The sequence below is a fragment of the Rosa rugosa genome, chromosome 6 (genome assembly GCF_958449725.1).
Source record: "Rosa rugosa chromosome 6, drRosRugo1.1, whole genome shotgun sequence".
NCBI classification, from domain to species: Eukaryota; Viridiplantae; Streptophyta; class Magnoliopsida; order Rosales; family Rosaceae; genus Rosa; species Rosa rugosa.
This window is the reverse complement of record NC_084825.1, coordinates 11,915,947-11,938,062: the sequence shown is the minus strand read 5'-3', so window position 1 is coordinate 11,938,062 and position 22,116 is coordinate 11,915,947. Positions and strand designations below refer to the sequence as shown.

The 22,116-nt window shown below is 38.2% G+C and overlaps 1 protein-coding gene and 1 long non-coding RNA gene across 3 annotated transcripts; one reads left to right on the top strand and one right to left on the bottom strand.

Moving 5' to 3' along the window:
* Positions 1–760: 760 nt before the first annotated feature.
* Positions 761–1,977, bottom strand: LOC133715908 (carboxylesterase 15-like). Its single transcript, XM_062142599.1, has one exon. The coding sequence runs from the start codon at positions 1,882–1,884 to the stop codon at positions 868–870; it is 1,017 nt and encodes a 338-aa protein (XP_061998583.1). The 5' UTR covers positions 1,885–1,977; the 3' UTR covers positions 761–867.
* Positions 1,978–20,127: 18,150 nt separating this feature from the next.
* LOC133718340 (uncharacterized) lies at positions 20,128–22,055 on the top strand. Of its 2 annotated transcripts, XR_009850260.1 has the most exons (3): positions 20,128–20,386; positions 20,828–20,892; positions 21,838–22,055. It is a non-coding gene; the product is annotated as an uncharacterized LOC133718340 (long non-coding RNA). The 2 variants fall into 2 exon arrangements; XR_009850259.1 differs by having other exon boundaries at positions 20,828–22,055.
* The last annotated feature ends 61 nt before the right edge of the window (positions 22,056–22,116 follow it).

Here is a 22,116-nt window from a genome sequence, read left to right as displayed (position 1 = left end):
GCAATAAAGTTGCTCATCGCTTAGCAAATGAGGCCTTGAAAATTAGTCAGACTTTTCTTTGTTTAGAGTCGAAGCCTCTTTGGCTTCATTAGTGTGTCAATATGAACTTTCACTGTGAAGTCCAGTGTACATGGGCAGTATGCTGCTCCATAACTCATTGTAACCGATTAACATGTACATTGGTTGATAGTTCAGTTGATTTAAGTCCTGAGGGCCATATCATTGATGAAATTAAGTCTTTTCATGTTTGTAATGGGTACTTTGTGGAGTGAACTAGAAGGCAATAAAATTGCTCATCACTTAGCAAATGAGGCCTTGAAAATTAGTTAGTCTTTTCTTTGTTTAAATTCGAAGCCTCTTTGACTCTATCAGTGTGTCAATATAGACTTTTAGTGTGAATCTAGTGTGGGCAGTATGCTTCTCTATAACTAGTTGTAACCGATTTATTCTTAATGAAGTGTTTCATTCGATCACAAAATAAATAAATAAATAAATAAATAAATAAATGAAAAATAAAAAATAAATTTCATTGGTCATGCAATCCAACCTAAACTCGATCGGCTCCTCCTACTGAGACAACCACCCACTGGCAAGAGAAATTTCTCTTCTGTGACTGTGAGATCACTGAATTATTGCATGATCTTCTACGATCAAACTATTGTTATACTTGCACGATGTCGCTGGAAATCAACAAATGCTCGTAGCTTTTCATTACTGAAATGTGACTACCTATACTCATTAAAAAAAATTGGCGAAAAGATTTGGTCAAAAAATGTATTACACTTGATATTATTTTACAGAGCATGCAGGTACTTCAAAAGTTAATTGAAATTACAAGAAAATAAGCGTATATTAAAATGAACAGTTTCAGTGCTTCTTGACGAACTCTACTATCCCAGAAATCAGACTCTCAGTTTGCTCACTCGTTTGCGGGTCCATATCTATTGCAATCTTGTTAAGATAAAAACTATGACTCATTCCAGGGCTGATCAAAAGCTCCACATCCTTCTTCGCCTTCTTCATGGCCTCAAAGTACTCCATCTCCGTGTCCACAATCATGTCCTTCTCCGCAACGCACAGAAGGAACGGCGGCAGCTTCAAGCTATCCAGCGCCGGGGCCCTAGAACCCATCGGACACGTAATCGGATGATCCTTGGTGGATCCCACCGGCAGTGACAAGCTCAAGAACTTGTCCACCATGTCTAGGGTTAGTAACGGCGACTCGGGCTGCTCCAGCTCCGACCGGCTCCTCACGGCTCGAACGAAACCCGGGTGGATCGGAATCCCTCCGGCAAGCTTCAAGGGACTCAAATCAAGCCTCCCAGCTCGAGCGGCCACTTCATGGACTATGTTGCCACCTGAGCTATCTCCTATGAGAAAAACGCGGGAAAAGTCAGCATCGTCACTCAGCCACGACTCGTATGACTCTGCTCGAGCCAAGGAGCGGAGCCAGAGGAGGGCCGAGCAGCCGTCGTTGATCGGAGCTGGGAGACGGTGCTCGGGTGCAAGGCGTAGATAGACGGAGACGCAAATGGCGTTGGCTGCACGTGCGAGGTTAGCGTACATGTGGTAGTACATGAACCAATCGGCTTGGCTAATGCAAAAGCCGCCCCCATGGAAATGAAGGATTACCGGTAGCTTAGTCTCGTCATCGTCCTGCTCCGGCTTTCTCTCCGGAACATATGTTCGGACGCGAAGGCCGGACATCTCATCCACCATGACATCTTTGGTGGCAACTCCGTTGATGAATTCATGGTGTGGTGGGACGGGCTCGGCCATGAACTGCACCTGAGGTGGTCCAGTCCATGTCCGGTCCACTGAGCCATCGTCGTAGAGTCTAAGCCAACTGGAAACTTCATCGACGAGCTTCTTCTCGCGGACCATGGTGTTAATTGATCACTTGATTATAGGTCTAGAGGTTAGAAAATTGGAGTATGAGATTGAAGACTGAGAGAGAGTGTGTGCATGGCGTAGTTGATAATCTAACCATTATATATAGAAGGAGGAAGCGCGTGAACTGGAAAGAAGGTGCTGTGAAACTAAGAAGTTTCATGAGGGTTTACATTATAGTTTCAAACATGGACATAAAATATTAAATTTGTAATTAGGGATATATAAGAGTCAAATTGACTCGCGCGTAGAAAACCGTAGCCAAAGCAGAGAAGACAAGATAGTAGTAAGTCAGTCATCACCAATTAGATTAAACTATTAATTGACTCAATGACCACCAATGTATAAACCTGCTGCTGTGGAATTGTTTAAGTCTTCTTGATGTGAGTATGTCATGGGATTGACTTCCTAGCTAGGTAAGGATCAAATGCTCGGAAGCTGAAGGGGAATTGAAGAGAAATGATATGGCAAATAACTAACATCAGTCTGTCTTATTCAATTCAGAACCTGGCAATATGTGAAAGGTGTTGATTATATAAACAAGATGACTTGAGATAGCTCTTCTCTATTTTGACTTGACTTTTAGACGACTAGAAAGATAACACAAACCAAACCGCGTCATATGTGGAAAGTTAGGCTTGGCAGACACTCAGGTTTTGCGGCTTTATTGGGTTGGAAACTTATTCATTAGCAGGTTTACTATTGTGTACGTTATATTCAGCGGATGGGCAATGATATGGGGGCTCAATCAGGCCTAAGATTTGTAGCCTCAAATTCTAGATATCATGTCATGTAAGCAAATGTAAATTTTTTTTAATTCCACATAATATATCTTGCCACATCATACTATTGCAACGCCAACTTTACCCTTTTATATTTCATTTTAGACGTTAGGGGGTGAATCAATTACATTAATGAATTTAATTAGGTGATGAAAAAAATATCAACTATTAATTATGTACTAATTTAAGAGATATGTCTACAAATTATTTGACCAATATTTTTCTTCATTTAATTAAATTCTTACCTATAATTTTTCTTTCCAAATAGCATTAATATATTGAATTAGGTGTCAAGAAATAGGCATTAAATTTTCTTCCAAATATTGATTGAAATCCAAAAAAAGCATTAATAAATTGAATTTGGAAAATACGTATGTCTAAATTAAGAGGTAAGAAAAAATTTTATGTTAGTAGCAGTCATTAATTATCATCTACAATCTAAATATTAGGGAAAAAACAAACAAAAAATAATAAACTCAATTTTAATGTTTAAACCCTAGCTACATAAAGAGAAAAAAATGAACAAAAGAATATATAATAATCATATGAATATATATTTTTCACATTATATTTTCAAAATTTGCACGAACCCAATAAAGGTTGAATTTATATATATGTGTTATGCAAATCTTTTGTTCGAATGTATGTGCAAATCTATTGATTGAATTACTTGAAAGTTTTTCTTTTCTTGTTTGAAGAAAAAAAATTGTTGTTTAAATCGAAGCATGAGTGTAATGAAAAGGAAAAAATGAAAAAAAAAAGCCAAAATAAATTTTTTTTTTTTAGAAAAAAGCCAAGCTAATTTAGGGTCATTAGATTTTGGAAGGATAAGATGGTCTTTTTTTTTAGGAATTACATAACATGATCTAACAAATAAGTGACATGTGTAGGTGACATGGCATGACACCTAAGATTGAGGCCATAAATCTTAGGCCACATTGAGGCCACAAATCATTTTCCTTCAAGGGATTGATGGGTTACTCTAAAATTAACCATCCTCGAGGTGAACATGCTCGTTCACTCCTCTTCCGGTACACCAATCATAGATTGCCACCTACGATTACAATACTCTAATTTTAAATGAAAAAATTACAATACTTTAATTTAAGGGAGCTTCTATTCATACCTCCAAAATTGGCATTTGGACCTCCCTACTTAATAGACCTCCAATTTACTTTTACAAATAACCAATATGCTATCTACACCTTCCTAATTTTCCCAAAATGCCCACTGTCCAATAAAATCAATAAAAACCATTTTTTTTGGAAGATTTTATTCATACCTCTAAAAATCCATTGTACTATTCTTAACCCCTCCCCCACTTAACGACAACAAAAAAATCTTATGAATGTAACAGTAATAGAAATACATATATGAATTCATGCACAAAACAAAAATAAAGAACAAGAAAATCGTGAGAGATGAAAATGGATGGGGGCAAAACGTTAAAAGCTGAAGATGTCTTGATTTTCAAATAAACAGACCCATTGTAATCAAGATAGTGAAAAAAGAAGAACATAAAACTTCTAAACCCATACATTGTGCGAAGACACCAAAAGGATGTTTTGCTCAATTACTGAATTGTCACTTTCTCCATAGAGTTTGGGGGAAGTCTAAGGTGTGTTGATGTTTGTCATACATCAACTTTTTAATAAATATATATTAAATTAAATTAGTTGGTGAAACCTGTTTTACAGGTCAACAGGTTATTCACTTATAATTTGACATGTGTACTTAAAAAAAAAATTACCATATATATTGAGTACTCATTTATTGTTTTATACGTAAATCATTCAAAAACTTGTAATGAAGATCGTAAATGTAGTAATTACTTTGATTACAACTATAATTATCACTAAATACGTCCAATGTGGTTGTTTGTTGTAAAATGTCTCATCGATGATATAATTTACAAAAGAAAGGACTCTAGTTACAAAAAGAACGACTGGATTACAAGAATAAGGACTTGAAAAGTTTTAGGTCTAATATGATTATATATTTACCATATAAACAAAGCAATATTTGTTGTAGCAGTGGTAAAGTGATCGTTTTTTTTTTGTAAAATGGATCATATTTCAAGTAATTATCATGAAAACAACCATAATTACAACGTTATACCTCAATTGTTGTAATTTATAGTAAAATGCATTGTCAAACGAGTAATTATCTCATGGATGATGAGATTTACACAAGAAAAATATTAAATTACAAAATATAGATCTTTAATACACAAGTAAGGACTCGTGCCTCATTTACAATATATACATAAAGTTTTACCACTTTGACAGCAATTCGTTGTCACATTAGTAAAATGGTTCTCAGACTTGTAATATAAAAAATTACCACAAGTAAGAGCTTGATTACTACTTCTACAACAATTCCTTGTCTCACCGGTCAAATGGTTCTTAAACTTGTAATATTGAAGAATTACCACAAATACAACCTTGGTTATTACTTTGGACCTCAATTGCTGTAAAATCTAGAAAAAAATATTGTCAAATAAGTAAATAACTCCAAAACGACAGTAGTTACAAAATAGACAACCTTATTACACCGTAAAGGACTCACCGCAAATTTACTTAAATATATGAAGTTTTACCATTATAACAACCATTCGTTGTTTTATTAGTAAAGTGGTTCTGAAAACTTGTAATAGTTAAGTATTACAACTTAATACAACTAAATTACCTTTTTTTACCACAATTCGTTGTTTTATTGGTAAAACGCTTCTCAAACTTGTTATAGTGAAATATTAACACTAATTACAACTTGACTACCACTTTTTACAATAATTCGTTCTATCATCAATTCTACCACTTTGTGTTGGAATATTGAAGCATTATCAAAATTACAACCTTAATTACTACTATTGACCATCAAAAGAGAACATGGTTAGTCAAGTGATTTTTTTTTTTTTTTTGGAACTGGGGACGGGTCTTCTCTATCTGCCTTTCTTTTCCTTTTTCTTTCTTCTTCCTTCTTCCTTCTTGGTCCATAGTTGAAATTCTAACGTGTTAGATCCATGGAGGCCTGAACATCACTCCGCTATCACTTCTCCGCTGCAGTTCTCTCCATCCTTAGTTTCTCTTGTCTTTGAATTTACAAAAATCTAATCGAAGAAGCCTCAAAACCCCCAAATCAGAATTCCCAAACCCTAAAGTTTTCATCGGGTTGGTGAGAGTCGATTTGGGTTCTTTACTATTATTTTACCATCGGGTTAAAGCTTGTGGGCGCCGTCCTCTTCGTCGTGATCACTGTGGCGGCGCCGTTAATCGACGCGCAGACGTGTCTGCTTGAGAGCCTCTTCCCAAGCGTCTTGATTGAGCTCAAGAATTGGTACGCGCGTGAGTACGGCGACTATCTCATGACCCAGAAGCCTCATTTCATCGTTGGGATCGTCTGTGGCTTGAGCTGCTGTTTCAGTGGCCTCTTGCTCTTGCCAACCTGTACGGAATTTTGGCCTCCAAGTCTTGGTTTAACACCACCTGGTTGATCTATGGCGTCTCTGTTTTCACCTCCATGGTAAATTTTCCAGCTTTCTTTTTTTACTTTTACTTGTACCTAATTCCTTGTTTTATTGAGTTTTAAGTTCTGTTCTAGATCTTGCAAGTTAGTGACTTTTTATAGTGTTTGGGTATTTTGGAGCTGTTTAGGTTCAGGCAACTGATGTAAAGCTTGTTACTTACTTAAACTCATGCTATGAGACAGTGTGGCCTGAAAATTACACATTGGTTGAAACTTGAAACAGACTAGCCAGCTAAGAGAATTCTGTAAACTTCCACCTGCTGTTAACATCAGTTAAATTGTAACAACAAAATCGTGTAAAAGCTGTCAGCTCACTCTGAACCTCTGATGATGCATTTATGTCAGATTATGTTCGAATCCCCATTTTAGGTATGCATTGGATTAGAAACAAAACAACATTGCCGGATAAGAAATGTGTTTAAGCCCCCAACTTGTCCTTAAAACACTTATAGTGATGAAAATTTTAAAATTGGGTTGTGAGGGATGGAGATTTTCTATTTTCTAAAGTCTGAATTGTTGAAATTCTGTTTCATATTGGATTGTCTATCTCTGCAACTTTCTTTTGTTTGATATTCTTTGCTTTTGTGAAATTTCATGTGACTATATTATCAGAACTGATTCAGTCTGGCAAGGCTTCTGACAAGCTGCTGTTTACGTACTTCCCTTTCCTGGGGTTGGGTGTTTTGGCCATACTGCGTGGGCTGCTGACAACTTCCAGGATGAGTAGTTCAATGATTGGCAAGAGACCTATGCTGGGCAGGAAAAAGAAGGCTTGAGATACACAACTCACTGACTCAGACTTTGTAATTCTATCGTCATTTTGGGAGTTTCGTATTTGTCATTTTTTCTGATTGAAATGCTCATTGTGTTTGTGACCTCAATCTTTTGATGAAACTAATCTTATGAATGAATGATAGATTTATACAAAAGGATTCGTTGGTAGTTCCATATATCCTGAATCTGATCAAATTCCTTTCTTTCAATGTTAGATATCCTCTGCTTTGATGCTCAACTCCTTAGAGATTGTATATGAATACTCTGATAAACTGCTTTCATCTCCATTCATATTAACATGAAACATCCCTTCTCTGATAACCATATATTCTTTAAAGATTTGAAATTTAGGACAGGTAAGATTTATAATAACAAATCAGATCTCTTTTCTAATATGTTAATTTACATGACTCTCATATTGAGCTCCTCATCAGATCTGCATTTATCATAGTCACTTTGCCAGCAATTATTATTTACAAAATAACTTGTAGACAAGGCATGGATATGCAACCAAAACTCCCACCACATTAGTATGTCATTGAAACAAGCAAAAAGATTAGCTAACCAACCGTACTTTTATCACAGTAAGAACAAAGCTAGCCTCAACTCATATATTCCAACAATGTTGACACAAAAGGCATATATATTAAAAAAAAGAGAAAATTAGATATAAACCCAAAAAATCAACCTTCTATTAGAAAAAACCCATGCATACTTTTCTTTTAATTTACACCCAAGTCACATTAATAGACCTTCCATATAGAGTGTATGCCTATAATCAATATTTTTTCTTATTTTCATATATGTCTAATTTGCCCTTTTACATTCTCTCAAGTAATACATGTCTAATGTACCTACTAAATATGTATGTGTCGATAGGGCTTAAATAAAAGAAATGTTCAAGCTTAATAGAGATCAATACGCAATGATGTATACCACAATTGTAGGTATAATACTTTTGTTTATACAATCATAGGTATAATATAATAGAAAACCTAACAAAGAGGTATGATACAAAAAAATAAAAATAAATTCTAATACAGAGATGTTATACAAAAACTATCAACATTTAGGTTGTAATCGAATATATAGAAATAAAAAGTAAACCTCCTATATGTTAGATACATACATGAAATCAAATTATCTAGAAAAAAAAAAGTATTCTAATGATCAGGTACCTTTTTTAGATAAAACTTTTAGATTGTAATTGGAAATAACATATATACATTACAAATAGAACAACTGTATAATATGTTATTAACCTATGTCTGCTTTCCATTCAAGTGTTTATATGAAACAGATAACATACCTTTTATATACAAAAAACCAAACCACAAAATAGAGAAATCATATATAAACCTCGAATTAAGTATTGATTACGAGAGCTTCAATCAAGGGTCTAGTTCATCAAGTGCATGTATTTATTTAATTTAGAGCTTGTGGCATATTCAGTAATTTCTGACAAAAATATGTTTTATTTTCTATGTTAATTAATTAGAATTTATTTATGTAATCAACCTAATCAACAGATTTTGGTGTATATTAGGAAAAAATCATGGGTGGACTTAATCTAATAGGTGTAATGAAATTTGGGTGTAAAATGAAATGCCCCTAAAAAAAAAAAATAGCATCAGAACTCATATATTCCAACAATGTTGACACAAAAGTCATATATATTAAAAAAAAAAATAGCATCAGACATATAGAGAAGGATAAACAAGGCTTAGAGTTTGTCATTATCGATAACAATTCAATTGAACCATCAAAACCCAAAGTGACACATAAAGAAATGCAATTGTAACAATCAAATGTAACTTGCAAAAGAGTCTGATAAAATGTAACTAGTAGTAACTTCCTGTGCGCTATTGGTTATTTCTTAGGTTTATTCTTTGAGCCTCGAGGCCGACCACGACCTCTTTTTTTGTTCACGTTGGTTCATATGATCCATCCATGCTTGAAATAAAGAAAAAATTACACAAACTAAGATTACAAACTAATATGCAACATATAGTTCAAGGTATTTGTAGATGGATTATTTATATCAAATTAAAACCTGTAGCATCCTTTTATTAAAACAAAATTACTGTACTGAGAACAATATGTGCATGCATAGTAGACCAATTTAAGGAAGAGCCAGGGCAGCATCTAAAATAATTGGGGTTGATATTAACCCCAATAAATTCATCAAATGTATATTCTTTTTTTGTTTAATCAACAAGGTATTTAGATTCTAATTTCTAAAAGCTTTGCTAAGTTAGTACTAGTTTCGTAATGTGAACATAGGCCAAGCAATGGGAATCACGGATTTCATAAATCCTACCAAACCTGGAAAGCCTTTGCATGAGGTCTGTTTTGTTACATGATTTATAATGAAGACTAGACCTACTACCAGATTAGGAGATTACTTGGTCTTTCAAATTTTGTAACCTCGGAAAGCAGTTGAGAAGTGAAAAATAAGGATCAAAACTTTCACGTTCATTGCTTCATTACTCTATTGATATCATGTTTTGGGTTGTGGGGGTGTTACAAAGTACTGAACAATTTCATAACACCAACATATTTGGAAGTGCCACTAGAAATCATGCATTCTATTGAGTTGGACAGTGAACACGATTTATAGACACAATTACACAAATACTTGCATGGAAATTTTAGTGTTATCCATTAGGACAAACACCCGACTCTCAACTCTTCTCATCCCAAAGCAAGGCTTGGGCATATAGGATCTGATTATGACCATCCACTATTAATATATATCAAAACAATATGCACCTCTTCAAGTGTTGAGAACAAAACTAGTATAGCCGTGGTAAAAGGTTAAAGCGCTGAAATGATGCATCCATCTAATCCAGTACACACCAACAGGATAAACATGCACGCAACTTATGAAACAAATAACCAAGAAAATTTCTGCATGCTCCATGGCCATAGTAAATTAGCATACAAATTTCCAGCTCCCAAAGTTTACTTGGGTCCAAAACTTGGGCGTCTAAAACGATCAAAAACTAAAGACTAGAGTAATGAACGTGAAAGTTTTGCTTCATTACTTCATCACTCTTTTGTGATGTTTTGAGTTGTGGAACCCCTCTGTTAGGAAATTCAGGACTCTTCCACAACCACCATTCTATCATTATTGTGTGGACTATTTTCCCAAGCATGTTGATATCCCTCTCTTATTTGGATTCCACCTAGATCTAAATGACTATAAGGTAATAAGGATGATGCTGCCTGGTTCCATCAAAATGGAGGTTTATACTCTTAGCACAAATTCTTGGACGATTATTCAAGTCATGCCACCTTGGCTCATTACTATGAAGTTTTCTACTCGATCTGAATTTTGGAATGGAAGGGAGTATTGGCTTGCTACGAGAGATTTGGGATGCATATATCAAAGTGATGATTGGGATGTAATCTTGAACCCAAACAGGTTTAAAACATTCGAATCAGGTCCGAACATCAAATTGAAGCAAACAAGGATTACTTAAGGTTGACAGGAATCAAACAAGGTTAATTGAAAAAAAACTTACCGGCGTGCTGCGACATATCCTTCCTAGATCAAGCTCTTCCTCCTTCCTATCGTCTTCTCCTCTTCAAATTAGGGTTTTCTCTTAGAACAAAATTAGACAAAAACTGAAGGACTAAATACTGTTTAGTCCTTGAGCTTTTGACCATAAAACACTTCAGTCCCTGACCTTCTAATTTCACACGTTTAGTCCCTGTACTTCAAAATTTCAGACCAATAGGTCCTTGCCGTCTAAATTAAAGTCGCGGCGAAATGTCTATTATGCCCTCAGTTCTTTTTTTTTGGAAAATGAATTTTTTTTTCCTTTCTTTCTTTATGTTTGAAAAAAAAAGAATAAAGAATAATTAAAAAAAAGAGAAAGGAATAAATTTATTTTAAAACTGACCCTGGCTGACCAAATATGGAAAATCCAACCTCAAATTCTAGAACTTATTTTGGATTTTTCCATATTTGGTCAGCCAGGGTCAGTTTGGGAATTTCACTTCCGTGTGGGCCCCACTTTTGATGAGTTGGAAATGCCATGTCAGCACTTAACGTCTGAAATTGACGGAATTGAGTCAGATGGACCTATTGGACGAGAAGATGATAGTGTGGGGGTGTTTTTGATGAAATTGAAAGCCGAGGGACTGAATTGATGTTCGACCAAAACCACAGGGTACTAAACAGTATTTAGCCCTTTAAAAATTCACATCGAAATTTTGTCCAAAATTTCTCCAAAATTTCTGTGAAATTTATATGCCATTGACAACGAAGTTTTTTACTCATATTTTCATAGAGAAAATATGAAATTTTGATTTTTTTTTTCCAATCAAGTTGAATACAACAAAAAACCTTTTTGCTTTTATCTGCTACCAAAATTATTTCTAAAATTCGTGTAATTGGGAGCAGTATTGTATGATACTAAATGAAAGCAGTTCAACCATATAGATCGAACCACATCGTAGTAGCTCTTATTATTAATACTTTATATTGCTTTTGTTGTACTTGTTCAGTTTCATTCATGGGGTTTTGGTATTACGTCTCCCCCCCCCACTCCCCGCGGTTGTATTTTTCTAATTATTAGTGAAAAAGGCAGGATGGCCAAGCCTCCCTTGGGTTCCAACCATAAAAAATAAAAAATAAATCACATTCACATTATCAATATACAACACGATTATAATTACATATAGATAAAAACACTAGTTTAGCAACCTACTGCAGTACTAGTTAATTAGTCGTCCATATTAAATCACAATTCTATTATAAATGTATAATTTTAGAGAGGCTACATTGTAAATAGGTTTATTATAGGTTAGTTTAGTCTTTTTTTTTTTTTTTTTGAATCAAAGAACGAACTTTATAGATAGAAGCTTTAGGTAAGATGAGTACAATCAAAGGTGACCACATCCTGAATACATTCTGGAGTGTGGTGGAACCATACTAAGTGTTGGTTGGCATCAAAGCGAATACCAGCTAATCTAGGGGCAACCATGTTACAAGAATGAGGAGCATAGCTCAATTGTACTTGAGGGATAAAAGCCATAGCTCTCTTAATATCATCGATTAAACCTCCATTTGCAAGGAGAGAATGGTCCATGCATGATGCTTCAGCAATTACTTCTGTACAGTCACTTTCTATCACAATATGTTGTATTTGCATAGAGTTCAAAAGATCAAGGCTTGCTCCGATTGCGTATAACTCACTTTGTTTTGGAGAAGCAATGTGAGGAATAGGGCCAGCAAAAGCGGCAATAACCTGTCCAGCATCAGTTCTTATCACACCTCCCACCCCTCTACGACTCTGATTAGGTAAGTGAGCTATGTCCACGTTCATTTTGAGAACCCCAGGAGCTGCTAGTCTCTAAAAACGTTGAGGTTGTCGCTGCTTATGTCCAGAAGAAGTTCTAGCTTTCTGAAACTCAGCCAGCCATGTAAAACAACTCAGAATAATGTCCTGGACTGTTTGTTGTGCGCCATTCCACAGCAAGTTGTTTCTGTTCTTCCAAATTGCCCAGATAATCATCATTAGTTTGGCAAAAATCTCACCACTTAGGGTAAGGGCACGATCAAGCATCTAGTCTTTGAAGTTTGAGACCGAGAGTAATTCACTTTCGAGATTGAAAAGAGGAGCAGACAACATGGTTGAGGCTAGAGGACATTGGCAAAAAAGATGGGATGTATCCTCCAAACCATGAGGACATAATAGACAATGTACCTCACCTGTGTATCCTTTGGTGAGTAAGCGATCCCTGGTGGCAAGTAAATTGTTGCATGCCCGCCACACACATATACTGACTTTGCCAGGGACTTTGGCCTTCCAAATGCTATGCCATAACTCCTTGTAGGGATCTCCAGATGAAGTGGACGCTAGAACATGCTGCATGACCTCCATTCTTGCAATCCAATATGCACTCTTAACTGAGTAATACTCTTTCTTTTCCGGACTCCATACAAGTTTGTCAGGACTAGGGTTTCTTCCTAGTGGAATAGAAAGAATCTTCTCTGCAACATGGTTAGGAAACAAGTTGTATATATACAACCGTGGATTTCCATTGCCGAATTGATTCATCTACGAGGTCTGCCACTTTATGAAAGCTAGTATTTTTCGGCCTTGCTAATGAGATTGGTATAGATAGTGGGAGCCATTTGTCATGCCATATGTTGACACAAGTGCCATCTCCGATTTTCCATTGAACTCTTACTTTGAGCACTGGTCTACCATGCAAAATGCTTATCCAAGAGAATGATGGTGAGTCTCTAGGTTCTGCTTCCTAAAATGAGCAATGTGGAAAATACCATGCCTTGTATAACCTGGCAATCAAAGATTCAAGATTGGAGATAATCCTGCAGTCCTGCTTAGCTAGCATAGCAATATTATAGGCATAAAGATTTTTAAATCCCACACCTCGCTCATGTTTGGTTTGACACAATCTTTCCCAACTCCTCCAATGAATTATTTTTTTCTCATATGTGTCGTCTCAGAAGAAAGAAGCACACAAATGATGAATATTATCACATAGGCTCTTTGGAAGCAAGTAACAATTCATTGCATATAATGGTATTGTTTGAGCCACAGCCTTGATAAGAATCTCCTTTCCAACACAGTTAAGAATCTTGGCTTTCAACTAATCAACTTTTTGGACACTCTCTCTTTGATGTAGGCAAATTCAGCTGTTTTGGATCTGCCAACCCGTAATGGTAGACCAAGGTACTTATCATGCTCCTCTACTTGTTCAACCACAAGAATAGAGGCCAGGTTGTGTTGGAGTTCTAAATTGACATTTTTACTGAACACCACACTGCTCTTTTGGAAGTTTACCTAGCCTTTTCACCAAAAGCCTTCTCATAAGTCAAGAGGATGCATTTGAAGGCAATACATTCTTCTGCATTAGCTTTGCCAAATAACAGACTGTCATCTACAAAGAACAAACAGTTTAATTGGTATTGATTGAAATCATTAGTGCAGTATATATGTATTAATATACTTCTCTGAGCATATCCGTAAAACCTAACACATCGAACTGACAATGCTACATTACTTGTAGGCCTTGATAGCAAGTGCTGGTCAAACTCTCTTGATATATAATATAAAAAAATATGTTTCTTATCTTAATTAAGTAATATTGTAGCCAATTATATCTCCTAAAAGCAAGTTTATCCATTGGGCCACCAGGTTACTAGGTTAGAAAACTGTTCACTACCACTGGACATATGTTTCCACCCATTGGGTCAAGGCCACCGGTCAGTTACTATTCATTGAATTTTTTATTAATTTTTTTAGTGTAAATGAGAAATGTATGATGTAAATAAATATTATTGATGAACATTTTGGAAATGCAACCAAAGATATTTTTTTGGGTGGACATCAAATATGTTTGCACCTAGGGCAGAGTTGACAACTCCCGGCACGAAACGGCGATCAAATATGTGACACATAACTTCGAACATTAAAGATAACGGCCATCTATCGATTGCTGACTTAAGATCAAAGCAGTGACAACATGTCGACCCAATTAGACGATCAAGAGGTCGCTGCTGGTTAAAGGTACAGTCCATTGGCAAAGGTCGCAAGACCTTCTGAAGCCAGTCCATGATTGGCTTCAGAAGTCTTTGATTGATGTAATTGGCAATGGCGAATACCCCCCTCTTGGTGCCCTGCTCAATCGTCTGACCTAGACGACCAGTTACAGGCGGAATCTCGAGTTGCTCCGGGTGGGGCAGTGATGGACCAATATATTTTTCGTAATAGTCCAGATCAGAGCCCGAGAACATTTTTTTGTTCTTGTCCCCCGCAAAGCGAACCCGAGATGGCCACAATATGCCAAAGGACCACTGTTCACCGTACGAGTGAATAAACTATACGAGGAACGCGTAAGCTAACATCTCAAACATCAGGCATGGGAAACAGGACTTATAAGGTCCATGAAACTTGGGCCTAGCCCAAGTTGAGAGGTTCCTGACTTAAGCTTCTCGTTAGCCTGTGACATAGTTGGAACGGTCTTCCAGGTTGGTTCCCACGACATACCTTGGTATAATAGTATGCGTCGAAACCATGGGATGTACCGGTCTAACAAGGGCACCACACTTTCCTTCATCCGTGATATCGTTGAATAGACACGATGCATGTCCTGAACAGGAGTCACAATCGATGAAAATGTTGTCTTATCAATTAGTTTTGCTAGGAGAATGATCCTATACAAAGAGAAGAAAGATAAGTAACATTTCACCACCTTCGGACCTCCAGATCGGATCATCGACCTATAGAAAGGTGGAATGGTCCGCGGGAGCCCCCGACGAGTCAAAGATATAGGAACCGGTAAAAGAGTCGGTTTATTAGGATCCCTGCCATTTCGCATCTTTTGGTTGCCGATGATTAAATATTATTCTGTAATACTGACAGGGAGGAAGTAAACTACGCTAAGGATATTTTTTCCATCTATGCGGGTCAACTTGTGAATTTTGAGAAGAGTTCTTTGTTTTTTAGTGCCAACTGCCCGAATGCTTTGCGTGATTCCCTGGCACTTTCCCTTCCAATTGTGCGGTTTGGCAAATATCTAGGGAGATTTTCCAAACCTACTAAGGGACGAAAGATACAAAAAGTGGTTATTTACATGTAGTAATGGAACAGCAAAAAAGAAGGTAAGTTGAATCAGATGATGACCGCATAGTTTTTCCTCTCTAAACCACGAGAAAGTAGACTCTATCGTCTTTATCTCTCCTTTCTTCGTTCAACCCGTGTGGATCCCTAACTTTCCCAACCTTCGGCTTTCAAAGTCACAACACTGCGCCGAATGAAGGTAGTTTAGTTGCTCGACCAATGGGGAGAGGTTTCGAAGTAATGTCGAATTATGATTGAAACCTAGGTTCCTATTCAAATTCCCAGGAAAGTAGACTCTGTTCGATAGTTCCCATCTCTCTCTTTTCGTTCTTAATCGAATGTAACCTCTCGCCCCACCTTTTTATCCAAACTTGAGCTACTCGCGTTGTAAAGCTTATGTCTCTCCTTAAAGTACCGTCTTTCGATGCCTATTTTGATGCTCCAGAAGCCATCTATGCTTTGATAAGATGTTAATAGGTATTCCACACATGGCGGGCGGGATCGTAGTCATAAAAGGAATACTTCAACCAGCTCAATGGAACGCTCCAACTTAGGTCCTTCTCTCCGGTGCCCAAATCGGCTTAATTGAGGGGCTCCGTATCCGTAGCCTCACTTTATGCGTGGTTTACTGACCACCTACCTTTGCTTTGGGACACCAACCTCTGGGAATGAGAATAGTTTCTTTGTCTTTCGAGTCGAATCAATGAGAACAAACGGCAGCCTCCTAGTAAATGAGAAGTCACACACCTTTCTTTAAGAACCTATGGTACTAAAGGGCGAAGTAGCTAGACGTGAAGAAAGAGACTATGAAAGGGGACGAAGTGATGTCCGGCTCTTTGCTTGCTCGCAACAGATGACATCTCCCCTTATTGATTCTCGTTTCAAGATGAAAAAGGAAAGACAAGAACCTTTAAAAAGAAGTTCGATTTAATGTCTTTTTGACATTGCATTGGTGGATGCTTGCGCCGATCCAATTTCTCTAGGAACTGCTCCGCATCATTTTGAGAAGGATTCGCCCTCGAATCCAAGCCAAGTCCTCTTCTTCAGCCATGGATAGTATGGAAACAAGACCAGTAGTAGTCGACATCTGATTAGACAGCCCTACTTCACTACTTCGCCTTCGGCCCCTCTTCACACGGAACTCTCGCTCGAACACCTTTACTTTCTTCGGTGCCGCCCTTCTTCTCTTGGAGAGAAGTAAGCCATTCCAAGCCAATCCACACGACGAGAACAGGATTTTAACTCAGAAATACCAGAAAACCGGACGGAAACCACCGTGACGGCGGCCCCAGACCAGAACATAAACCCTTAGTCGCTCACAGGTCGCGTGCAGCGCGTTCTTTTTTTCCTTTTGGCTGTTGAAATCATACTACTTTAAATGGCAAGGGTTGGTAACGACAGAATCGATAGAAGACTTTGTCACGACAGGATAGGTCATCCTAGTCATAATATGATGGTCCGTCTACTAAAGACTTCACACGGACATCAATTATCTCGAGCGCAAAGAAGCATGAATAAAAAGTTGATTCCTGGACTAAGTGTGACCGCCGCCGCTGCCTCTGGCGCCTCCACCGTCCGCCACCAGCCTAGGGTTGGCACAGTCCCTATCCATGACGCCATGGATGGCGTACATCATGGTGATGGCGCCCCAGGTGATATTGCAATCACCAACTTTGCTTCAAATAGCATTTCAGACGCTCAGACCCAACCAAAACCCTCGTTGGTTGCTTCTAAAGCCTCTCGCTCATTTACAAAGCCTGTTACTTAGGGACATTAGGACTGAGACTGTCCTATGCAAAGGATATGACAATACTCATTCTGTTCTTACATAGAATCCATAGGGATTCTGTGGACTGTTTCAACCAAACTGCGGACGATTAAATATCTCATGCTGTTGGTTGACACGCAAACACGCTGGTCACATGTTGTGCCATTGTCCACTTGTAAATGCTGCTTATGCTACACTCCTAGCACATATCATACAACAAAGGGCTCACTCCCCGGATCATCCTATTACGTCAATTGGACTTGACGATGCTAGAGAGTTTACATCGAAGACTTTCGATGGGTATTACATTGGGACTGATGTTGGACATTATATTCCCATAACACACCCAAATGGTCTCGCGGAAACGACTACGATGGTAGTCAGGACATTGGTAATGCGCACCAATCCCCTTATATCCGCTTGGGGTGATGCAATATTACATGCAGCTATGCTAATTCGTCTACGACCCACTGCCACTCAATCTACCTCTGCATTACAGCTAGTGACTGGGTACAAGTATCGTACTTATGCACATTTGAGTGAGCTATTTATGTGCCAATTTCGCCGCCACAGCGCTCTATGATGGGTCTTTACAAACGAATGGGCAACTACGTTGGATTTGAGAATCCAATAATCGTCCGCCACTTAATACCCTTGCAAGGCGATCTCCTTACCGCTAGATTTGCGGATGTCACTTTGATGAGACAGTATTCCCGTCGTTAGGGGGAGATAAGAACACGGATGTTCAGTAGGAACAACAGGATGTCGTGGCCTGTCCCCACTGTGTCTCATCTCGATCCCCGTTAAAGTGACGAGATCACACAAATATTCTGCAAACATGCCTGCAAGGATGGACGTCCCTATGAGAGGACGTAGCACCACCCTACACGGAGGTAGGCATGGCGCCAACGCCAAAGAGAGTGGCACTCTGGCGTTACAGGCCATGGCCCCAGCTAGGATGCGTGGGAGGCTCGTGGCTTCGAAGGATGCTTTGGCACAACCTAATCCTTGGATCATCGACACTCAAAATCCGTCTCATGAGAATCTTCCGGGTTAGGGTTATCATTGGGGGACGCCTCAACGTCAGAACCTATTCCTGAGAATATAGAGCTCTATGAAAATTACACTAGTGTACATGAGACGTGGGATAGAAACTCCATCATAATTGATGATGTAGTTGCGCATTTTGTTGTGCATGAGTTTGTTTGAGTCCGATGACATCGAACCACGCTCCGTTGATGAATGAATGCCAACGTAGAGAGATTTGGCCTAAATGGAAAGATGCGATTCAGGTTAAGTTGGATTCTCTAACGAAGATGAAGGTTTTTGAGTCAGTGAAGGCAACACCTCCTAACATAAAACCTGTTGACTAATGGGTCTTCGTTAGAAAGCGTGATGAGAAAAAGAGATGGCAATCTCGCCTTATGGCGCAAGGCTTCTCGACTACGATGAGACATATTCTCTCGTAATGGATGTCATTGCACTCCACTACCCTGTCAGTTTGGTAGTTTCCGAATAACTGATTATGCAGCTTACAAATGTGGTCACTACGTATCTCTATGGGGATCTAGATACGGAATATACATGAAGGTTCATGGTGAACTTCATTTACCCAAGTCAAGTGGCTCTAGACCACGGAGCGTGTTTACAATAAGATTGAAACGCTTACTAAAGTGACTACTTGATTGGGAAGGGATATGCCCAAGCATTTCCATAACAAGTTTCGGATTCTATCGCAGTTCATGTTGGACATGATCTTCATTGGAAGCCCTTAAAAAGTTGAAGGAAACCGTTGAAGACTTGAAATCCGAGTTTGAGATGAAGGATTTTGGGAGAACACGATTATGTCTCGGTTTGGAACTTGAGCATCGTGTTGATAGATGCTTAGGCATTTTGACAAGGTCAAACCTTCAAGCACCCCCATGATCGTCCGTAGTCTTGATCCTGAAAATAATCCTCTTCGTCTGAAGGATGATGGCGAAGATGGGCTAGAGGCGGAAGTGCCCTACATAAGTACAATAGGCGCATTATTGTACTTAGCTAAATGCACAAGACCGGACATCTCATTTGCAATGAACTTGTTATCTAGATATAGCTTTGCGCCAACGCGATACCATTGGATTGGTCTAAAAGATATATTTCAATACTTGAGATGTACGATTGATATGAGCTTGTTCTATCCCTACAGAGAGAAGATGGATTCGGACCCATCATACACCAGGAACGCCGCCAACATTGGCCTGCGTCTATTATCCCCATCCCAAAACGACATGTGTTTGGAAGGTTTTGCTAATATTGGGTATCTCTCTGACCCATACAAAGGTCATTCCCAAACTGGTTAAGTATTCACCATGGGAAAAGACCGTGATATCTTGGAGGTCTACAGAACAGACCTTAGTCGCTATATCTTCGAACCATGCAGAGATTATTGCTCTTCACGAACTGGTTCGTGAATGTTTATGGATTGGATCCATAATTACGCATGTTCGAACAATTGTGGTTTGAAGTCTACCACAGATGAGCCTTCAAGCATTTAGGATAATGCTACTTGTTCTGAACGAATGAAGCAAGGCTACATCAAAAGCGACAACACTAAGGATAATCATCAACAACAAACTCTCCTCAAGATCAAAGTGAACTACGTTCAATCTGAGGACAGTGTGGCAGGCTTGCTCACTAAGTCATTGCCTAAATTCCACTTTCGAGGAACATGTTGGTAGCATCGTTTACGGAAGCCTCAGCCTAGCTTAATTAGATCAGATCCTCTCCCTCCCCAACCCATTTTTCACGTGAGAACCAGATCAAGGAGAGAGAGAGAGTGAAGGAACGAGCTCTAGCCACCACCGTTCACCTTTTTCGTCGCCGGCGCCGATTCCGGCCAAAATTTTTACACCATCCTCTTCCTCTCCTCATGGGATTTCTATCCATATAAGTTTCATAATTTAATTTCACTTGTGTGCAACGAATCGAAGGAGAGAAGGTTTGATAATTCTTGGCTAATTTCCCGATTTCCGGCCAAACCGTCGACTTTTTGGAGAAACCCCAAGGTATAAAGTGGTTCAAAATCTCATGGGCTTTCTTTTGAGTATAATGTTGCATATATATTTGAAGATTTTGGCAGTTGGGATTCCGGCCACCATGAGCCACCGCGGCTCCGCCATCTCCGGCGACCTTTCATGGCCATTTTGAGTGTTTTTGAGCATTATTATGTTTCCTAGGATGTGTTATTACTAGCCCAAGTATAAGTTGTTGAATTTTGGATGACAAATTAGAATTTGGTGTTGGGAATAAATTGGGAAAAATGGTTTTTGGAGGTGTTGGAGTTGGAGAGAAGCTAGTGGAAGAGACTTAAGATGAGTATTTGATGATAGGAAGACTTGGGTGACATTATGTCAGAGAGAGGATACGATTTGCTAGGATGCATTCACGTTTCTTTACTTAGTTTATCGGAATTGAGCTTAATTTATTTATAAATTATTATTGGCTAGGTAATCCGGTTGAGCAAACTTCCGTGGACATTCCCGAGACGGGACTCACCTAGTCACCCTTCATTGTGAGTTGGACTTTGTTTTAAAGAAATGCATGCAATTACTTCAATTCTTGATATTTGATTTCTTTAATTATCTATTTAATATTCAAGAAGTTTATTGTGATTTCTCGTAAATTAATTGTTGTGGTCATGATGCAATTTTATAATTTATGTTTGAAGTAAATTGCTTATTTTCGGGAAAGAAAGAACCTTTTCAGATGGTCTTTTAGATATGAAGTTTTAAGTGTTGTTACGTATACGAAAAGAAAGAACCTTCTATTTTGGCAAAGTAAATTGAATTTCAACTTACCTTACGAGTACCCAACCCCAGCAAGAAACAACGATACTTCATCAGTTTTCCGGTTACGTGCACGTATACCCTCATGCTCTGCTTGTGTACCGGCAGACGCACAAGTGTACGACCAACTCCCCGGCTCTGCCTGATGCGCACAGGTGTACGACCAGTTCTCCCCCCTCCCCCGCTCTGCTCATGTTGAGTTCGCTCAACATGGGTGCATGACCAGTTGTCCGCCACGCTCTACCTATTTTGATTTAGATCATTGTAGGTGTATGACCAGTTTTGGGTACAAGTTTGGTAATGCTTTTCAGTTTTGGAAGTTATGCAAGATGCCCTGGATTAGGTTACCCTTGCAAGCAAGTATCGAGTTACTCGCCGGTTATTACCTTCAGTTTTCTTGAGACCTTACTAAAGAAAAGTGTTTATCTTGTTATAAGTTTATCTTATAAATTGGTATTTGAAAGTATTCGTGACTTATAACTTTTGAACTTGTCTTTTTACTATAAGTGATTAATTGCATGCCAAAGGTTTACGAAAGAAAAATGATTTTAAGGAAAATAAGATTTTTGGAAAGTATTTTTTTTCTATTCAATTATTTTTGTCTTCTCACTGAGCTTGTCTCACGTTTTCTATGATTTTCTCGGGGCTCTTTGGTTTTCTGTTTTGCCCAGGTTAGCGTTGCAGAGGTCGGATCAATATCCACGTCAAAGGCATGCATCCACTTGATCTTCTTGATCTTTTGACATCAGTCGTATAGTTTACTTAGTAATAGTTCTTATGTTAATTAGAGGAGCTTTGAGATGCCATAAGTAAATTGAGGTCTATTGAAATTGCATGTAAATATTGGACGAGACACTTTGTTTTATCTATTCATTGATGGTTAGTGAAAGTTGATTTTGTGAGAGACAAGGGGTCATATTTGGGAGTTATTGGAGATTTATGATATTAGA

Coding starts and splice junctions, on each gene's coding strand:
- LOC133715908 (XM_062142599.1), bottom strand. CDS start 1,884: ATGGTCCGCGAGAAGAAGCTCGTCGATGAAGTTTCCAGTTGGCTTAGA.